Consider the following 22,261-nt stretch of genomic DNA (forward strand, 5'->3'; position numbering starts at 1 on the left):
CAGCATCAAAATAAACTTCAGAGATGATCTTCAGAGATGTCCTTGCGAAGTCTGCAGGAAATCTGGGGGTAATTGTCGACGAGCAACTGAGCTTTACTGATCACATCTCCTCCATCTCTCGGTCGGCAGATCTGCCCCCCACAAGTTTTCTGAATGTGCATCCCAACCCATTCTTCAGGCCCTACAGTGCCCTGCTGACAGAGCTACCAGGAGCACAGCCAAACCTGATCCTTTGCACATACATTTATAGGTATTACATTTTTTATAATACAGACTAGGATTACTTATTTGCAAATGTTGGGCAGCACGATGGTGGAGTGGTTATCGGTGCCACCTCACACTTTGAAGGTCCCCAGTTACGCTCCCTTTTCTTAACTCTATTTGTTTTTCCCATTGTCAAATCAGTTGCTGGATTTCGTTTCAAAAAAACTACAATTTCTTTCATTTTATTCTTCGAGAACTAGTTTTCTGCTCAATGCAGAGATGCTCAGTGGCCTCAAGCTGTTATTCAGCTGTTTTTGTGAAAAACTGATTCATTCAAATTCATCAAGTTGTTCTTTTTTAGATTGTTTGATGCTGTCTTTTGTGGCCAAAGGTTGGTTCTTGCTCTGATGTTTTTAAAAGTACAGACCTCCTACACTCTTGTTTTGTGTTTAATGTTGATTGAATTATTCTTTTACGGTAATGCAACGTGCTTCTGGGTGAGAAAGGTCATTTTTAAATAAATATGCAATACTTCCTTCTTGTTGCTCTGATGTTATCACACACCTTTAAAGTTTTGTCTTGTTACAGTGCTTTTCAGCATTATGTGCAGCACTTGATGCTTGACAGTAATAGATATGGAAAGAAATGCTTCTCTTTCCTCATTGTTTTTTACCAAACTTACTCAGCTGAGCTCATGTCAGGTAAACATGATGAAAATCTCCTGTTGTGAACACGGAGGGAAACACTATAAATAACCAAAAACTGGTAGGTTTGGTCTGCTGTTGAATAAATGTTTTGCACTGGTTGTTATCATAAAAAAGCCTGTTCATATCTCTGTGGGAACTCCTTCATAGCTGGGGGGGAGGGTCCGACCGCTTTCGGCGGTGCTGAGCAGCACATCAACACCAGAGACACCCACGGTTGTTTTTTTTTTTTTTTTTTTGACTCATCTAAATCAAAGCACACAGAGGCCAATAACTGAGTGAGGTTGGCAGGGTCTACATTGCTTTCCAAGAGATTCACTTAAACACTTCAAGTATTGGTTTAAAAGGATTCTCCACAAGTGCCACTTCAAAAATATTCAAGTAAAAGTATTAAGCAGATATTTTATTTACAGTACAAAAGTACTCGACTAAAAAAACTATAGTGATTTTGGTAATACATGTACAGTAGTTAAGAAGAAAGTAAAGGGCGAAGGTCACTGTTGGTAAAGGTGGAGCTGGGTTGAACCCATACTGGCTCAAGAATGGAGGATTACAGTTTTTATTCCGCTGCAGCCTTAGTTGTTGAAATTGGAAACCTGGGTTCCTTTAACAGAATTCAAACTGAATCAGGTTTTTCACAACGGAAATAAAAAAACTACATTACACAACACTTCAGGAACAGAGCCATTTTTTTCTTTGAGGATCTTTGGCGGGACACTACAAAAGCTCCTTCACTTAGGCTGAGGTTCTGGGAAGGCCAATAACTGAGTGAGGTTGGCAGGGTCTACATTGCTTTCCAAGAGATTAACTTAAAGATTAAAGTAATTGTTTGCATTAGAGGGGTTGGTTGGGTATTGCATGCAACCCCATCACTACACCCCCACCCACGTGTGTGTACAGGTGGTCCACACTAAATTCTTACTAAATGAAGGCAAGAACCTTCCAATGGTTGGTTGCCCACATGTTCAACTAACAATGGTCAAGTCTCAGAAAGTGCAACTGTCTGAAGTCTGTCAGATCCAATGGAAAGAGAAACAGAGGGAACATCTCCAGAGGATTAACTACAGCCAAACGTCTATTCACAAAATATATGCAAAGAAAGGCAACAATTTGTAGATGCAATAGAAGAAAGCAGCAGCAGAGATGGAGTCACTCATGGCTTCATTCTAGTGCCTTTGTTGATGTTAGAAAACAGCTGTTGACACTTTCGTTACTTAATGTGAAATAGAAGTTCCCGGAATAAAAACAATTTAAAAAAAAAAATACCACATGTGAATTTTGCCACCAAGAAAAATAAAAAATAAATCCGATGAGGAAAAAACAACTCAGACACTCCTATGGAAACCTGTTGGGCATCAAAGCTCATGATTCCACTCCGTTTCCTTGTAATTACCACCTGCATAAAATAAAAATAGCATGTGACAAAAAGCTTTTTTTGGGAGATCACATGGACAGTTGTGGAAGAAAGAGACCCCTCCAGCCTCTGGATTTCTCTAGGTATCTCACACTAAATTGTTTCTAAACTAAGCTTAACATAAAACAAATTCAGCCCAAGTAAACACAAAATACAGTTTCGAAATTATATTTTTCAGCCTTTTCAGCTCCGTGTCAAATTGTTCTTCGAGTAGGTTGAATTGAAGCAGTTTGGACCAAAGGAGATTTGACCAGAATTCCACCACATTGATGTGGTTGGAACAGTGGCCACCCACCAACCATAGTGTCGGAGGTTCGTCTCCCCGAATTATCCCTGGGCAAGATAACAACAGCCCGTCCCCATCACCGGCCGGACAATCCCGGTGCCAAGGCAGGTAGAAGTTAGGGAAGGTGGCATCAGGAAGGGCAACATGCAGACTAATGATCCGCTGTGGCGACCCTGAACTCACGGGATAAGGCATAAAGCCAAGAAGCCAAAACAAATTAAAAATAAATAAATTAAGGATTGATCTCAAGGTATCTGAAGCATGCGGTTTAAAAGTGGCACAACAAGCATTAAGTCCAATACAGCAGCTCTGTCATGAATTATACTTTTACAAAGTTAGAATTTATGAGTTTTAAGTTGAAGCTGTCAGAAAGGTGATTATTAGCGATAATTAAATTTTTGGATGCTGTAGTGCATTATATTAAGAGGTGGTTCTAATGTTTTGGCCCTTCTTATTCATACTAAACAGAACCTTTCTTTTAATATAGTGCACTCAAATATGACTCCAGCACCCACTCGACCTCAGTAATAATCACATTATCCCCTTTCTGACAGTTAATGAGAAATGATTTCATAGAAAGGTATTTTTCATTTGAAGGACGGAAACGTTTAGTGTGAGATAAATCTTCCCAATAAGTGTGAAGAATTCTTTTCAGAACTGTCTGACCGTGCTGATATTTTCAAGCACTTGTGTTATTTTGTATGATAAAAAATGCGATGCATGAATGAGCAGAACCAGTCGAGATGTCGAGAGGTCATTCCAGCTCGGGTGACTGCATCAGTCAGGCGTGCGGAGAAGAAAGAAGCGCCGACAGGAGCGAGAAGACCAAAAGCAACGGCATTTTTTTTTTTTTTCAAAGAGATGCCAGTCGGCAATTAGTTTCCAACATTTCATGGCTTTGACAAAGTAAAACAACAATGATGTACAGAGTTTACAAGTGTAAACGTCTGGTCCAGGTCAAATTTTAGAGGGTTGGATTTAGAATAGAACAGAAGCTTTATGGTCATCATTGTGTATATATACGTTCAATGAAATTTAACCCATCCCTCTTGGGGGGAGCAATGGGGACATCCGGGGACCCAGCACTGGGTGTCTTGCACAAGGACACACCTAGTGCACGGACTGGAATTTGAACCTGCAGACAAATGCATATCAGTCAACCCACTGAGTCACCAGACCACCTTTACAAAAAGCTTTTTTTTTTTTGTTCTCCACAGCAGTAAAACACAGTTGTATGTAAACTTACCATCTTCACACTCACTCACACCTTGAAGCATGAAGTAGCAGAAAATCTAAATATTCAAACAATATGCAAGTGCAGTAATTCAGAGCTGCTCTACATTTGAGCCTGACTTCATTTATCGCAGTTATTGTTCTCTAAGTTGGATTTATGGTCAGGACTTATAAGTGGTTATGTCAGCATTCAGTCCATTTTGAATTGGGCCATTCTATTCATATTTGAGCCTTGGTTGACCTCCAGGAGTGGCACATTTCAGAGGAAAGTAATGCAACACTATTTCCTTTAGTAAACTTACCTGGAACTCAAAAGCTTTGGTTAAGACATTAGGTTATGTAAAAAAACAGATTGAATCAAAGTTTTTTTTTTGGTTGTTGTTGTCTTGGGTCCCACATTCCTCCAAGGATGTGAAAATGTCTGCCCCCTAGTGTTCGAGAAACAGCATGTCCACAAAAGGTGAGACAACCAGGCATCGATCCCATCGCTGGTTATAGTTGATGTTTTTCCGTCCGATTTGACCAGAAATTCTTTTGCCGTTTTCCCCACTTTTTAAAGCGAAGAAAAACTGGTCTCACGGTTTCTCCACATACACAAACACATGAACATTTATTTGTGATTGGCTCAAATAGAATGAGTCAAACTTTTTGTGTATTAGGCAGTTTTACTAAATTTAAGCTTTGGACTCTGGTTCCCTTCTTGCTAACGCTAACCTAGTACACTGTAAATGAATTATCCTGACTTAAAACCCACATTCAATCTGGCCAAAAATTGGAACTAACAAATGCTTATTTCTAAATTTCTCTTGTGCAACTCCGTAAAAAAGGTGCTGAGGTTAGACTTTACTTGTAATGTGTTTAAATCTAAATTAACAACAGAGTGTTGTGTTCTTGTTTCCAGCTGGGCACATTATTTACTTAAAGGTGAAAACTGCTGTTCAACTTTTAGCAAAAAATATTCCTGATGGCAAAATAAGCACATCAAGCTCATCATTCAAACGCGAGGTGTTTTTGCACACACCCTTATGCCAGTTGTTCATCCCTCTTTTCCATATTCATCCATATTTCCCCGCTGTAATGAGGGAAGCTTCTTTTTTTTTCCTTTTGTTTGATGCTTTAAACTGCGAGGTCCCATGAAAATGTCATTATACCTGTGCCGCCTGCTCACCTGTTCGCCTTCACAATGACTCACTGTGATGGCAAGGTGCCAACATTCAGGGCATATATATAATCAAGTTCGGCTCGCAGGGACACTTTTACCACTATCACCATGAACGAAGAGAGAGGATCGCCAGAGTGAGTACAGAAAGCACATTAAAAATATTTAATCTTTATGTTTTTAATTAACATTAATTCAATTTATTTTAAGTATTTCAATAAATATTTTCAGCTACAACTTTACAGCAACAACTTTATATTTAATTAACTTAATATTTAATAAGAGTAATGTGAAATACTGGTGTTTTCTCCAATGAGGCATCCATAACAGCCTAGATTTGTTAATATGTTGTTAATATATATATATATGTATATATTTATATATATACATATATATATATATTTAAAATATATATACATATATTTAAACAACTACGTTATGTATTGTATATATACAATATATATTGTATTGTATATATTACATATATATGTGTGTGTATGTACTTTTTTAAGCAACTACCTTATGTGTTGTAATGTGTTATATTTTGGTTTATTATTTTCAGTGAATAAAAGTCATGTTAAATAATATTAAGTGTTAAGTAGGATTTTCATGGGTTTTCAATTGTGTGTTTAATTTATGAAATCTGATTCTTAAATCAACAAATTCCTGATATATGTATCCGTTTATCACATGATTTATGATTATTTTCTTAGCAAAGTTCCGCAGCCCACTTTGCTTTTACTTTACTTTGGTTACCTCACATTCTGACATTGCGGTCTTCTTATAAAGGAGGACGTGGGACACCTGTCGGGAGGTTCCCTCCATTGAAGATGAACAAACACCATGGAAACTGATAAAACTACTAAAGATCATCACTCTCATTGCTGTCTCATTGCTAGTGTTTGGATTGGCGCTATGCAGTAAGGTGTGTTATTTTCATACATGTTGTATGGGACATACCACCTTAAAATAAAGCTGGACTCCTCGGACTTGTGTTGTAATTGCAAGTCTTAGACAAAGTAGTTAATTCGTTGACACCAGGGATTTTTGAATAAATAACTTCTCTATATACATATACATGTTTTTATTTGTCTCTCTCTCTCTCTCTCTCTCTCTCTCTCTCTCTCTCTCTCTCTATATATATATATATATATATATATATATATATATATATATATATATATTTTACAAGACACATAAACCTATGGTGTAATACCTCAACTGAGTTGATTTAACAATGCACTCACACTGCAGTACTACTTTAAAGACTTAATAATTTTGCAATTTTCTTTTCCAGGCATCATTCCTGGTCCTTATCACCTTAGCAAATGACTTAACGAAGACCCTCCCAGCTAATCAGAAACCTGTCGCTCTGCTGTGTATCGGCTGCTGCCTCATAGCCTCCAGTGTCTTACTTTTGCTCAAAAGCTTCTGGAAGGCATGTTACAAAACATCCAAGCTGCCAAGAGTAGCAACCGTTGCCCTGGTATGAAAAGAATCCGCATCTCTTCACATTATATCATCTTTGCCTGCAGGTATTTCTCTCCCCTTTCTTTACTTTGTTGTTGAATTCCATCGTCTTTTCTGTTCTCTTTAATTTCTTCAGGTTATCTTCTTCGAGTTTTTGGTGTCTGGGGGTGCAGCCATCCTCACCATCGTTGCGATGCCACACTTGGACATTGTGACCAACGTGACAATACTAAACGGTGTGGCCATCCTCTCTGCGCTCCTACAGGTAATCGCTCAGTGCACTGCCAAGGAGAGGAACCGCTACCTGTTGCCATCCATTGCATCCATTGTCCTCATTTTGCTCGGTTATGGGCTGTTTGTCTACCTATACATCACAAAGAATCTTAGTGATACGAAAATGGCCACGTGGGTGGGCCTCGCTGTTGGTGGGTCCTTGTTGATGTCTTTCAACTGGTGGGAGAGCTACTTCAGAGTGATCAGCAAAAACTCCGATTCCATCTTCCTCAAGAGACTCTGTAGAGACATGAACAAATGTGAGAACATTCTGCACATCATCTCCAGCCTGCTCAGGATTGTGGTGACAGCTTGTATACTCGGAGCCTATGTCCCTCTGGCCAAAATGGACTGGAGTGTTGTGACCTCCATCCCCAGCTATGAGACAAAGATTATAGTGATCGCAGTTGGGGTCCAGCTGGTTTCCTCAGCTCTCTGCCACTGGTTTGCATTGGCAGCCTGCAAGATGCACGCCCTGCGACGAGGCTTCATCCTGCCTCTGTACTTGGCTTCTCTGGCTGTAATGGCCCTTTTTGTCATCCCCATCGTTGTTTACTATCAGGATTACAAGAAAATTACACCAGGGGCTGCAGCCTTCCAAGAGTACTGCCTAAGTGTTATAGGAAGAACCCCAACTCAGACTGATAGCGTGTTCCACCAGCTGGCTTTGGATGCTACACAAACGCTGTGCTTCCTTGACATGTCCAACAAAGTTGACATTGGCATTCTGACAGGTAATTAACTGTTGTATAAATGTGGCCTGATGGTGTAGTTCTTAAGGGTCATTGCACCCTGTACTACATACCTGTCAGCCACAGGTCTCAAAAGTTCTAAAAACATTTTGGCTCGTGCATTTGTGGTTTTAATAGAACCAAAAACAGTAGTACCAGTTAACTTTGCATCCAGATTTTACAATGCTGCATTATTCTGGTTGAATTTAAAAACATAATCATTTAGCAGTTTGCAGTGTCAGTGAGTGAATTTTAATCTAGTGTTCCTATAAATCTACCTCAAGGGTTATCAGCGTCCTGGTGGCTTGGTCTTCTCCTGGCCACCATCCATCTGTGGCACCTCAACGTGAATCGTATCCAGAGAACCCAAGACCTGTTCATCAGGAGGCTGTATGAAGGAGCATTTATCGAGCAGTCCCTGCTCCTCAACACTCGATTTGACATCCAGATCAAAGGCAGGAAGAAGTAAGTGTGCTGTTTTTCATTTACCAAGTCCCTCAAGCTGTGTTTGATGTGAAGGCTCAAACTTCTCAAATGTTCAAATCTTCTCATTTCAAGATGTAGAATGGTGGAGCCCGCCATGGTGTACCTGTGTGCGACCATGTGGCACGAGACCTACGAGGAGATGATGAAAATTATTATCTCAATATTTCGGTGAGTTCAACAAACTCTTTGCAGGAAGAAATGGCATCTGCAAAATAGTTCATATGAATCATCTTCTTGCTAAGTTACATTTGTTGCTGTCACATGATGTCACTTTTCAAGAGTTTGTATCCTTGGCTCAGCCAGTTTTAGCACTTTCACCATGTGAAATGTATTTCCTCACATTCGATCCTCTTTCTGTTCTCTGATTACTGCAGGCTGGACAAGTATAGACCAAAGGTAGATCCAAAGTACAATGACTTCACCTTCGAAGCCCACATCTACTTTGATGATGCATTTGAACACAATGAAAGGTTCGATGGGTGTCACCTCAACAAATACGCCAAGGACCTTGTGGAAATCATCACCGAAGTTTATGGGTAAGAACCAAAGCTCTGGGGTCTTTTTCTAAGAAACCAAAGTGTCAGCTCTTAACAAAACACGTAGTACATGAAGACAGTAAGTTCAAATTAGGTCAGTCTTTATAAGCCCTTGAGAAACTCTGCATGTCTCTGGTTAACAATACTATTTTTGTTCTTTGCCATCAGCATCTTCACAAACATGAACGACAAGTTTTTCAAAAAGAAGCACGATATACCGAATCAGAAAATCATCAAGACATCATACGGAGGTCGACTTATCATTACAATGCCTTCTGGGAACAACATTGTGGTTCACTTCAAGGACAAAGAGCTCATACGCCACAAGAAGAGATGGTCCCAGGTAAAATAAAAACAACCCCCTCCCCCCAAAAAATGGTCACAATGTTTCCATTAATTGGTCAACAATACTTTAAAGCATCCTTTGCTAATTGTTATTTCTTATTTACTAGGTCATGTACCTTTACTACCTCCTGGGCTATAAACTCATGACCAAATATTACAAACGCCTGCAGCGGGGAGAGACTGAAGATGACCTCAAGTATGACATCAAGGTGAGATATAAAAAGTGTGCACAGTTTCTCAGTAGGACACAAAAGGCTACTACAGAACAAATGTAAAGAAATCATTGGTTTCTGTTCCTCTAGAAAGAGAAGCACAACACCTACCTTTTGGCTTTAGATGGGGACACAGACTTTCAGCCCGCTTCTGTAATGCTGCTCATCGATCGTCTCAAAATGTACCCACGTGTCGGGGCAGCGTGTGGCCGGATTCACCCCACTGGATCAGGTTGGGCATTTCGTACAAAAGGAGAAAAAGATGGAGGGAGCTAATAGGATCATATGTGGAGAGTTGTACTGCAGTTTACAATACCTCTCTTGTTTTGTCTGCAGGTCCTGCAGTCTGGTTCCAGAAGTTTGAGTACGCTGTGAGTCACTGGTTGCAGAAGACTGCCGAACACGTGATTGGCTGCGTGCTCTGTAGCCCTGGCTGCTTCAGTCTGTTTAGAGCAGAGGCGCTGATGGATGACAATGTGATGAAGAGATACTCCACCAAGTCCACAGAGGCGAGTCACTACATCCAGTATGACCAAGGTAACAACTGTTTGGTATTACTTCCTGTCTTCCACTGAGCATTAGACTTTACAATGGATTCTTCCTTTCCCTTCTCACATATAAATACATTTTCTGTCCTTTTCAGGTGAAGACCGCTGGCTCTGTACTCTGTTGCTGAAGCAGGGTTGGAGAGTGGAGTACAATGCAGCATCTGACGCCTTCACCAATGCACCTGAAGACTTCAAAGAACTCTACAACCAGGTTAGTGCTGCTGCTGATCAGACTCCAATAAGAATTTTTAACAAGTTGTAATTTAGCCCAGTCATGCTTATGTGTACTTGTGGTCATCAGCGTCGCCGATGGGGACCGTCCACATTGGGCAATGTGATAGATCTGCTGGGAGACACCAATGTTATTTCCAAGAGGAACCCGTCCATGTCCAAACCCTACCTGTTGTACCAGCTCTTCGGCTTGATCTCAGCCATTTTGGCACCTGCCACCATCTGCCTTTTAGTTGCAGGTTGGCGTTTTGTTTTGTATTTGAAGATTTATTATAAACTTTTGTACAGATTTAAGTCAGCAGGAGTTAAAACAAATGATTTTTCTTTTAAAAGATGTTAAATTTAAGTCTGTGTCTTCTACTGTGACTTTCAGGTAGTCTGGCCTTTTTGTTCGAAATGAATTCTGCCGGTGCTCTGGTCGTATCAGTGATACCTCCTATCATCTACATAATTATTTGCTTCAAGCTCAAGTCAGACAGTCAAATAGCTGCTGCAGGAGTGCTGAGTATCATGTATGCCTTCCTTATGTTGGTGGTGACAATGTCCATCATAGGTAAGTTCTGTTGAAACTTGCACAACTTGGCCACATTCATAAAAGAGCTACTTGAAGCTGCTTGAAGCGCTAAACACCTTTTCCTATTTATCTTTCTCCAGGAGCAATGGTGAAGGAAAAAACCATCCTAGCACCCAGCAGCATGTTCGTTGTCATCATGGCCGGCATTTACATCTGCACTGCAATACTGCATCCTCAAGAATTCCTTCTAGTGTTCTATGGGTTAATCTACATCCTCTGCATCCCCTCCGCATACCTCCTGCTCACCATCTACTCCATGGTCAACATGAACAATGTGTCTTGGGGCACCAGGGAGACGAAACCTGCTGCTGGGGCTGAAAAACCTGCAGCTCCCAACCCAAAAAAGACAATGGACAAAGGTAGATAGCGCACATATTCGCATGCATCTTAGAGTGTAATGCTAGACCATCAGCTTGGTGCTAAACTGAAAACTATGTTTACCCTTGCAGCCAAAACCAGCTTCCAACGGTTCTTCTCGTGTACCAAATGTTGTAAGAAATATAGCCAGATGTCTGAGGAAGGACAGCTCAATGTCAACCAGGAAAACGTAATCCCAGATGGCTCAGAGTCTGAACCTCTGCCACAGAACAGTATTGTAGATGACCCAGGGAATGTACAACACATGTAGGTTCTGAAAAGGGAACACAGACTGAGATATAATCATTTGTACCAAGTGTGAGACGTTTCTCATCATTTTTCTGTTTTTATTTCAGGGAAATGGACATTATTTCTGAAACTGCTAGTCCAAGTAAGTCCTGAAAAATGTAGCACTATGCACTAACAGGCATTTATTGAAAATGTATTTTCTGCGTATGAATGTTGTCTAATATTTTTCTTGCTTGCTAGTTGCTTCAGATTGGATCGAAGAACTACAGGATTTATCCAGCTGTTGTGAAATGAAACTGGATGTTGGTTCACTTGACCAGGTGCGTTTATCTTTTTTGAACATTTTATCACCACTGTAGAGGGTAGTATTTAGCCCACTCTGTATTTAATCATATTTAACATTTTTTTACTTTTTCAAGAAGGGTGTAAAATAACCCTACAGTATATAGCATTGAGGCATTTGAGTAAAATCGGCTTTGTTATTTAATGCAGTCATGCAAAGGTTAGCACTGACATGTCTATGTTTGTTTGTGGAAAAACTTAACAAATAATCAGATCGTAGCATCTCTTCATTTAAGGCAAATACAATCTCTGACCAACAACAAGTTATAACATATAACATATATCTTATTTCAGCATGCTGTTATATAATTCAGTCATTCCCTGTATGACTTTCTCAGTCTCTCAAATTGCTGTCGTGGACTTTAAACATGCTTTCATTGAAGGGGTTTCTGTTTTTCTCTGCAGGAGGAGACGCTGTTCTGGGAGGAGCTTCAGAATAAGTATCTGCAACCGCTACCCGATGACAAAGAACGGCAGAAAAAGGTTGCAAGCGACTTGAAAGAACTGAGAAACAAGGTAGGCATGGAGAGCTGAACTATACATTCTACCCGACAGGAAACACACTGTAAAATTATCTGTAAACTTTAAAATAATCTCATCTTTCTCATTATACACAGATCACCTTTGCCTTCTTCATGATTAATGCCCTGTGGTTGGTGGCAACCTTCACCCTCCAGCTTTACAGTAGCATCTTCGCCATCCATTTCCCTAAGGTTGAATTCAATGTCACTGGATCGTTTGTAGACATTGTAGTCATACGCAACACCACCATAGCACCGGACGTTCAAGTTGAACCCATTAGCTTCATGTTCATCCTCGGATTTGCCTTTTCAGTTTTGGTCCAGTTCATTGCCATGATGTTCCACAGGTGAACACTTTAATCAGATCCATTGTGTTTTCCCCCACCTTACCGTGATGCTCACCATATTCATGTACCCTAACACCGACCTGTGTTTGTTTTCCTTAAGGGTCACCACCTTAATACATTATGTGGCCTTTCTGGACACTGAGCCCCGAGAGCGAAAACCTGAAGAAGAGGATTTTTATTTTGCAGCCAAAAAGGTATCTACAACTATTACCATTATTACTATTGGGGCGTGTGTGTGTGTGGCAAAGGGAGTTTCCTAGATCTAACAGCACTGCCTGTTATTCTTAAGTAGATCTTAGTCAGTACAAATGGAAACATGAGAAGGAATTTGCTCATTTAACTATCAAGGTTTGAGCTACGTGAACTGATAATTACAGGCAAGAACATTTAATTACCCAGAAAAATGACTTTAATTGCTAAAACGAAGGGAGACTGTTGTGCAACGATTCCAACCACACCTTTGCTTTCGGTCGTTGGCCTAAAACAAATTGTATAGGCGACAATTCCAGGTGTGGTGGACTTTCTACGTACTGATATTCATTCCATCTCTTTTTTAGGTCGAGAGTGTCGTCTCTCAGGCTGAGTCCACCACCACATCCCAAGACGACTCTTGGGATGAGGACAGTGAGGATGAGTTCTATTCAATGCAAAACAGAAATGCAACCGCAACCACCCTCGCATAAGAGACTCTTCTCACACCGCAATCCACTTTTAGAGTTTTTTTAACATCCACTGTATGTGGAGTTGTGTCAAACATGTCTTTATGGATCGTATTATTTATGATATGTTTACATTCAGTCAAGTGCAATCTATTTATTAAAAAAACCTTGTATATGAATTAAATTACATATAGAAGGAACTCAGAAACTGGGCACCTGAAAAAAACTGTATGTGTACAAATGTATGCTGTATGCAAATGTCAGGCCAGTAAATGTAACATTTTAATGGTATTTATGAAGGATGTATGCTATGTTGCACTAGAAACTGTAGTTTTCTTGGTGTTTATTTTGTCATTGTTGAATGCACTTAAATGTGAAGATAAATTCATTAATTCTTCTCGACAGTATAGAAGTATATGTGTCTACTGTGTCTGATATATCTTTAGAGCATGAAGGACTGTAACACAGTATGATGTACTGTGACATCACTGGCCATCTTCATTAGTATATTTAGAAGTATTACACTGTAAAACATTGTAGAATATATTTGTATCCTTCCACATAATGTGAACTTTCCATAAGCAAATGCAGTTAGAAAATGAAAAGGAAGAAATTCTGTATTTTACTTGATATAAAACCCCCTCAAAGAAAACTAGGCACATGTCACTTGTATCAGGAGTCACACTAGTTGTTTAAAGTGTAAAAAGAAATGTTATTTATTATATAAAATGATTGATAAAATGATACAAAATATGCTTTCTTATGCAATAATGTGGCGTACGAGTTGTGTTTTGTTGTATGACATGTTCTTCTTTTTCAATAAAGTACTTTGCGATTACAGTTTTTAAATTTACTCCTGAAATATAAATATAATATTCCAAATGTATTTGTGATGTTTTCCAAAAGTATCAGTGCTACAGTCGGATCAGGCGCCTGGTTTAATCAGGTTGTTATAGAGTTGACACCCTACGCTTTCCTCTGACTGTCCAACTAGTAAAACCTGAAAAGTGTTTTGGCTGTAGGTAAAATCCGTTTTCAGGTCCTTAACTGTGGACCATGATTTTCACAAAAGAACAAAAACAAAGAGATGTTTATAGGTGGAGCTCATGACTCCACCTAGAAACAGGTGTGTAGTTATTATTTACCAAAACCTGAAGCACGTATAATTACTATTAAATATTTTAAGTCTTTGCACAAGCGCAAATTAACTTTCCACTTGCGTTAACAGGTTTTATATAGTTCACACCACTTCCTGAGGTGGCGAAAAAATTTTAACCACCTCTTCTTATAAAGCCCTGCAGTAAAACTGCAGCACGGACTTTAATCTCAATGATAAACACATTCATGGCAGAGCTGCTGCATTGGATTGTACAGCTTTTCCTCTGGTGCAGTATTATGTTCGTATTTTATTCTGATAATGGGAAAAAGGAGACACCAGGCTTTTGCTTTCAGCTCCAATTCGTCAGGTAGTTGCATCTACCTTTCCCGTCCAATTGCTAAATACTAGCAGGACTGGTGGAGCTGGATAATTAGGGATAATTAATTATAATTAGTGATGAGCCGGCATTGACACTGAGGAGAAACTCAGGCAGACCAGTCACAGGCCAAAATACAATGTAGATATGAAGGTGGCTCAAGTCGCAGAGTAAGTAGGACTTTTATATAAGTTCAGTCATTTTAGAGGTTAGACCTAAGGAGGGTGTGGCTTTGGGTCAAATGCCATTTATAACCTGTCTTCTAAAAGATTACATACACATTTAAAGTATAAAACTGTAAAATGTTTTGCAAGGAATTTACTTGCAACCAAAACCGGATTTGGTCTCTCTCGCCCTGACGTTGCTGAGCGGGATTTACTAATACTAACTGTGGAAGCTAAAGTTGCTACTGAACCATCAATTAAAGCACCAGAAGTCAAAATATTACAGGGTTTTAATGACTCTGCAGCTTTATTTCTTGCCACGTCTAAGACTAACACTCCAGGTTTAAGCGACCAATGTACATACCAACCAAAAAAAAAAAAACTGCGGCATATCTATATTTGTATAATCGGACCATTTTTTCACTTTTGTGTTATAGTTTCTGATCATGTGTGGATGATCACAAACTGAAACATCAGCAACACAAGCACATATCAAGCAAAGGACAGGACAGACACATGCAAAAGAGTAATTGCAAGAATAAAGGATTTGTTTAAATAGTGTGCAGGAGAATTATTGACTTTGGTGTATAGACTGCAGTATGCAGGTTAAGGCTAAAGAGCAGGTGAGATGAGCTGTAGTTTATCCCCTGATCCAGTCTAGATGCTGGTGGCGATGAAGAGGGGAAAGATGATGGAGTAATGGAGTAGAGACAAAGGAGGATTATGAAGGTCCATGAAATACAGATCTGGTGAGAGGGAGGTTGACAGGGTGGAGACGGGTTGGGTAGAAAGGTTTAACACGATCATTGCGGATTGTGTCAGGGTGATAGAAGGGAGCGGGAGAGGAGGACCAAAAAACAATGTGAATAATAAGCATCATCCTGATTGAACACTCAGCTTCATTAGTTAATGGTGCAACAGTCACGATTAAGGCTATGATATGATCTGAAGGAGTAAGAAACACAACATAGATTGCATTGTGCTGCACATAGACATTGACGTTAACAATATTTATGAGTAGATCTATGGAGCACTTGACGGTGAAAGGTGCTAAATGTTTGACCTCGTTCACCAGCTGGGCCCTAACGCTCCACCAGCACCAAACACTGACACCAAAGTGTGCATGTGTTGTCAATAGGACACGACAATGAACATTAAAAGAAAGTTGTGAATTGATGCCTTGGGAAGCGTCATCATCTAAGGCTGTGGGTTAAGAACGTCTTGGGAAGGGTTGTTAACGGCATGTTGCGTACTTGAAGCAGTAGCTTGCACCAACCTCCTATGAAACCAGGAAGAAAAATTAATTTCAACTCACCTAAAGCCCCAGGGACATATTATATAAACCACAATGATTCTACCTTCTCAGCCGCAGCTTAATTCTTCTTCTCCTTCTAATTATTGTATTTTTGATCCTATTTATTTATTCTTCTCTTACACGAACACTGATTTGCTCCGAAATGTGCACGGGTGCTGCTCAAACCTCCGGTGACATCTCACTCGGAGGTCAGGTGATAACGGACATTAGCTTCTAAAAGTTTTGAGCAAGGCTGGAATTTCAAAGGTTTCTGCTTGATTGTCAAGTTTTGCAGCATTCTTATATCTGTGGGGCCGCGTAGAGCAAAGTGGAGCGTAGCAGCCTGTAGAGGAAGCATAGCAGAGCAGCAGAACAGCTGCAAGCATCAATCAAACTTAAAAAGCGTCAGTCCACAGTTTGGCTCATACACATAAAGATAAAGATCAGAGCACTTTCCTCCTCGGTGGTATAGGGCTGCAACTTTACCTCAGTCAGCATGAGCCAAGCCGGTTCAGCCTTCCCTCAATATCTCTGGAATTGGCCACACAAAAGCTTTTTTTTTTTCTTTTTTTTTTAGCTGAATAGGTCCTTATCATAAACCAGCTGACAGTGACAGATTAGCACTACAATATGTTCGAACCAACTTCAAAGAAGAAGGAAAATAACTCTATTACATACAGAAAAACAAAGATCCAGTATTGGATATATATATTGGTAAGATGCCAACAATTTGCTCTACGCTCTCCTAAAACTAAGATTTGTGCTTGACCCACAGACCGTCCACGGATCCACGGCTAAGAGCAGAGGCCAAGCTCTGCAGCCTGAACGTGGGCTCTCAGCTGTTATGTGGTCTCACGACAAGCTTGTCGGAATGCGTTCCTGCATAGAGACACCCCTGTTGCATCTGTGCAAAAGGAAGTGAAATTCCTTGAAAGGGTTTTCTGATGAATAGCGACATGACTGGTTTGTCAACTGTATATTTCTTTCGCTGCTTGGTCTTTACAGGAAAATAAAAAGTGCACATGCTCATTACATACCATTTAACTTCCTACTACATTCTTTGGACTTGATGTTTATCAAGCTGTTGTCGAAGGAGGAAGAGAAAAGAGAAATCCCCAATCCCTAAAGAGAAAGGTGGGGCTGACCTAGTTTGGTTTTCATTGTTGAGCTCGTTCACAGTTAAAACAACAAATTTTAATTAGGAAAAATGATCAACATATCTACAAATAACCAAGTTTTTACTAATGTCGGTGAAAAAATGAGACCGAAAGATACAATAATAGTGTGTTCAAATGCCAGCAGCGAGCATTTGTTTCTAAAGGTACCGACGGAAAAAACATAGACGGGTTATGAGAAAATGGGGCCTGGGCACAAACAGGCAAACTGAAACGGATTGAAATAGAAAATGCCTTCAAAATCAGTCAGACCATCTGTGGTCACTTTGCTTTTGTTTTTCATTCTTTTCGTGTGTGTGTGTCTTTTTGGCTGGTTTTCAACTATTTGTAGGCCTTTTGCGGCTTTTCTTGGTAATTGTGTTGTTTTTGTCTCTGGGATAAATTTGTGTCTCACTTTGATGTTTTTTTTTTGTCTCTGTGAGAATTAATGGCAGAGCCACTGTATTGGATTGCATTAAATTGCACAGGTGGTCAAAAGGTTTGTATCAATGCTCAAATCAACGTTTGAACCTAATGACTGTGTCCAATGCAAAAGAAGTTTCTGAGTCTGTCTGCAGCTCCCATCAGCACTGTGAAGCATCAGCCTGCAGTTTTAGTTTGATGAAGCACAATATTTCTCTGTTTAATCCCGTTAGCCTGCAGCCAATTGCAGTTTTCACCCAAACAGTTGGAAGGGACGTTCATAATGCAGCACTGTAACTTACGTGAGGGATAAAAGCAGACCGTGAAGAAAGGATTGTGGAGTTGAGGTGTAAACGTATGTAACTATGCGTCAGATGAAAGACTTTCCCTTGGCACTAAACGGCAAACACGTTTTCATACACAACATCATCAACAACATAATCAAAGACAAAAAGTTTGAAAAGGAGTTTGCAGTTTGCAGTTCAGTAGCAGGCCCTAACACATGCAATTTCTTATTGACAGGGTTGAAAAGCAAGGCTATTGCAAATCCTAATTTCAACTAATGCCCCTAAAAGCCCGTGGTCAACCCTGCAGAAACCACATTTTAACCATGTTTACCAGAGTAAACAAGCAGCAGAGGTCTTAAGTGAAGGGGATGCAGAAAGGCTTTTAATTGCTGCAATTCTGCAGGAGAGTGGAGGAGTGGGCTGTGAACAGAACGGCCATCACGGCGAGGAAAGGTAGTTACCATAGTCTGATCATAAGGACAATGGCGCACGTCTCAGAAAGGTAGAACCACCCCGGAGGGGGATGAGGGAGAAGAGCACGGACCGGAATGCATTTTTCTGTCTGAAACCAACTAGGGCCCGAGGGTTTGGTGGCTGCACCTGAACCAAACCAGACCTGAGCCCTTGGGTACCAAAAGTCTCCTAGGAGGAGGGAGGTACAGCGGCCGAACAAGCAGCCCTGGTGAGGAACACTGGCCTCCAGTTGAGACCTGCTCCAAACACCCACGTATGGAAGGTAATGGAAGTCACCTTTGCTATTAGTGCTAGAAGATCCTTTATATAATCAGACAATTGCAGGAGCCATTAACTATTGTGCTGGCATTTTTCTAAGATGATCCGCAATTAGAGGACAGTTTAGCCTTAGTCAGCCCAGTTATGAAACACAGCTCCGACTCGACGTGAAAATGGAAACGAAACACCTCCAGATTGTCATTAAACAAACCTTTAGATTGCATGGGTGTGAATAATGCACGGATAATTACGCACAAGTTGGCCTTCATTATCCCATTACACTGTTGAATAGTTACTCCCACACGGAAGGAGTTGCCTGTGACCTGTGGGGATTGGAGGCAGCAGAGTGAACCACTTTTTAAAACCACTGCCACCATCTTGTGGAGGGTTCAATCAACACATGTGGTACAGGTGTCATATTCATACAGGAATGTTGCCCGTCTGCATCCAAAAGCAATTTAATTCTCAATATCTTTATTTTTAAAACCACAGTCACAACCTATGGCTAAACTCTGGCTCCCATGTGTTTGTTTTTAGGGATTAACGTGGTACCGCCGGAGAAGTTAAAATCGATTACGTGACACCAGTTTGGATACTGTAACACTGTTCAGTGGGTGTTGTCATATTCCTGCATTATTAATCAGAGACAGCTAAGCCTAACATTAGGCCATAAAGTGCAAGTCATAATTGCTGTAATCATGATGTGCTGCATGTACAGTATTTATGATGACGCAGGTGAATGTGTATTAAAAGCTTTAAAATCCAAAACTAGAACAGACATTTCAGTGAGTGGGTGGAGGACTGGTGCATGTCATTATACTGAGCCTGAGGCTGCATACCATAACTCCAGCAACCTGGTTCCATTCACAGCCGATTCGTGACATAATAACACACAAAATATGTGCAAGTGCATTATGTCATCAGCAGACTGAACAAGTTAATCAGCTACAGAGAAAATAAAAACGTACAGAAGCTTATGTGTGCACTGCTTTCATTGCAGCAAAGGGTCTAAAGCCGTATTTTCTACCCTCTGTGAGGTATTTAGATGTTTTTTTTTTTTTTTTTATCTAACAAATTGCAAATATCCAAAGCAACTGAAACATCACTGGAAATAAATGGCTCATTCCCATTTTTGGGATTAATGAAAACAATGTTAAAGGGATTTTACATACATTTTATTATTTTGTTTAGTTTATAATTTAAGTTGTAACCTTTCTATTTTTTTTTACACGTGTACACATGTTCAAAAATGGTATCTGTTGCCAAAAACAAAAAGGATAAATCCACATGAAACCAGCCATTTTGAGAAAACAGTCAACATATCTAACAAATAACTTGAACACAAAAGTGTTCGTGTAGAACGTATTCGCCTGCCTTGCTGTTCCAAATCGTTTGCACGACACTGCATTCATCTGCCACTAGAGAGAAGCAGGTATGCATCAGTGAAATAATGCAGACACACCCTTATTCTCAGATTGACGCACCCGGTCCTGATGCCAGTGTCTTATTCAACCTAATGTTTCCACTCAGCTGCCCTAATACTTCAGCACACCCTGCATACAAACATTCTGGAGGGACATGGGCTTAGCCTGAAGACACGTTGCAGTGTTTTTCTTACGTTTTCTTCAGCATATTACAGCAAACCAAAGAAGAGTAGCACGTACCATGGCAGAGGTGCAACATCTTCAGCCTTGACTTTATCGAGTTGCTATCGTTTGAAACCGTTTTTGGAAAACCATCACAGCAGAAATTATTTAACTTGACCTTCTGGAGCAGTCTTGTGCTTATAAGTCATCAATGATTAATCTAATTGTGGAGAAGAAAGTCCAGCCCTCCATTCTTTGCTTTTGTAGAGTGGCTCCTCCGGTGTTGTATGCGGGCGCAACAAATCTAACATCCAGTTTCATGTCGTCACCATTGGACATGACCGGTCTGTGTTGTCAGTTTCTTCGTGTTACGAATCAGTACAATTACATATAAAAGATCCTGAATATGACACCGTAGCTTCACATGTCATGAATACTTAAACATAGCAGCCACCAACTATGATTTGAAAAAGAGAGAGACAGAAATAAAAAGCAAAAAGAGAGTTTAGTGTTTCACAATAACAATTGCAATGAAGCATTTTGTGGTGGAAGTAAATGGTAAATATTCTGCACTTATGTAACACTTTTCTACCTATCGGCACTCAAAGAGCTTTACACTGCTTCTTATTCACCTATTCACACTCACAATCACACACACACACACACTCACACACCGATGGGGGAGCTGCTATGCAGCTGGCCAACACTCAAAGGGAGCAACTAAGTTGGGGTTCAGTGTCTTGCTCAAGGACAGTTCAGAGGAGCCGGGGATCGAACCAACAACTGCGAGATTGGTGGACGACCCGTCTACCTTCCTGCTCCTCCCAACGGGGGGGCGACTCATGCTGGGAACTCATATTGTGAAGGAAAATGTCCAGTAACCAACACTTCTTTCCATTAAAACCCACCAAACTGTCAAAGTGTTTCACACATACACACAGGGCAGGCGTCCACATCAGCATGTGATGCACAGGGTTTGGCGAGGAGGCCGGCGCTCGCTGGAGAACCTCAAAATCATTGCAAATCCAAGCAAGGAAAGTCGCACAGAGAAAATATTCCTATTGGCTGATATCTAGTAATATGACATTGAGATTTACCAGTGTCTCCATAGCAAGTCACTGTTGTATTTATTGGAAACTATGCAGTGGTTCGGACGGCAAATGGCATATTTACATACATACATACGTCAGAAATATTAGCTATAGCTATATAGGATAGTTTAAATCTACCAGGAAAGTCATCTCCTCTGAGCAAACCTTAAAATATGAAGACACGTAAAATAAACCAAGGAAGCATTTACAACTCCACGCAGTAGACGTTTTTCATATGGGTTTTCTCATTCACACACATCTATGAATCAATCAGCAAAACATTTCAAAGGCCTTTCTCATAGCAAATATATTAACAGGGTACAGGTACCAAGCAGTCATGTCATGTTGAGAAGTGCAATTGTTGCAGGGGTTACGTTCACAACAAGTACCAACAAGTCACAGGTGTGACTATTTCCCCAACTGTGCATTAAGAATGTAAAACTTTTATCTTGCTGCAGTGATTCACTACAAGATTGTTTATGAGTTTTAATGCAGGACGGGATATTGTATTGAGGTATATCAAACATGTCAATGAGGAGGTTCCGCAGTGTTTTGTCCTAAAACATGATGCCGTGTAGTGTGTATGCAGGTGACATTATATGTCCTAAATTTCCTGCTGCAAACTAGCAAATAAAAGTAAATCTAGCATAGAAATACTATGGTTATTATTGTCTGTATTTTAATGCAGATTTAGACGCAGAAGCAGAAGCGGAACCATATAATTACTTGATACCAATGCTTACTTAATTAAATAATTATCCAACTTGTATATTGGCTTTATAATGTGTTAAAACATTTAGACTTGTTCAACAAAATCAATTTTATGAGTCAGCTTGTTGATTCCAAATTTTCAAACCGGTTTTACACTCCCTGTTTACACCTCCTTCAAATACAAACGGGACGTCAAAACAAATTAGCTTAAACCATTTTATGTTGGTCGGTGACAGGTTGAAGCACATTTTGCCCTTTAGCACCACAGCATGTTACGTATAACAAGGCTGATTCATTGGGGGTGAGGTTCTCAGCTTCTCCCTGTTTGGTTTTTCATAACTGCGATTGCATAAAATAATTGCTGACGATTTTATAGAAACTGATTTCATAGCATCTGTCTAGACTGTAGAATGGTGAAAAATTCACACACAGACAGAGACACACACACACACACATGCATTAT

The 22,261-nt window shown here is 40.1% G+C and overlaps 1 protein-coding gene across 1 annotated transcript; it reads left to right on the plus strand.

Annotated features, from left to right (window-relative positions):
• The first annotated feature begins 5,006 nt into the window (after positions 1-5,006).
• Positions 5,007-13,719, plus strand: LOC137139389 (chitin synthase chs-2-like). The gene is made up of 22 exons (XM_067526610.1): positions 5,007-5,137; positions 5,790-5,925; positions 6,298-6,486; positions 6,607-7,477; positions 7,759-7,939; positions 8,033-8,128; positions 8,335-8,496; positions 8,665-8,839; positions 8,949-9,050; positions 9,144-9,285; positions 9,390-9,590; positions 9,697-9,812; positions 9,903-10,071; positions 10,206-10,385; positions 10,487-10,765; positions 10,856-11,030; positions 11,120-11,154; positions 11,253-11,332; positions 11,760-11,870; positions 11,972-12,222; positions 12,323-12,416; positions 12,780-13,719. The coding sequence occupies exons 1-22, from the start codon at positions 5,112-5,114 to the stop codon at positions 12,903-12,905; spliced, it is 3,897 nt and encodes a 1,298-aa protein (XP_067382711.1). The 5' UTR covers positions 5,007-5,111; the 3' UTR covers positions 12,906-13,719.
• The last annotated feature ends 8,542 nt before the right edge of the window (positions 13,720-22,261 follow it).

This window comes from Channa argus, chromosome 1, assembly GCF_033026475.1.
Source record: "Channa argus isolate prfri chromosome 1, Channa argus male v1.0, whole genome shotgun sequence".
In the NCBI taxonomy this organism is placed as follows: domain Eukaryota; kingdom Metazoa; phylum Chordata; class Actinopteri; order Anabantiformes; family Channidae; genus Channa; species Channa argus.

What these genes read in the sequence shown, in the direction of transcription:
- LOC137139389 (XM_067526610.1), top strand. Translation starts at nt 5,112, where the DNA reads ATGAACGAAGAGAGAGGATCGCCAGA. An exon ending in ACAAGAAGAGATGGTCCCAG is followed by an intron (nt 8,840 to 8,948) that starts GTAAAATAAAAA and finishes CTTATTTACTAG; the next exon opens with GTCATGTACCTTTACTACCT. An exon ending in ACCTCAAGTATGACATCAAG is followed by an intron (nt 9,051 to 9,143) that starts GTGAGATATAAA and finishes CTGTTCCTCTAG; the next exon opens with AAAGAGAAGCACAACACCTA.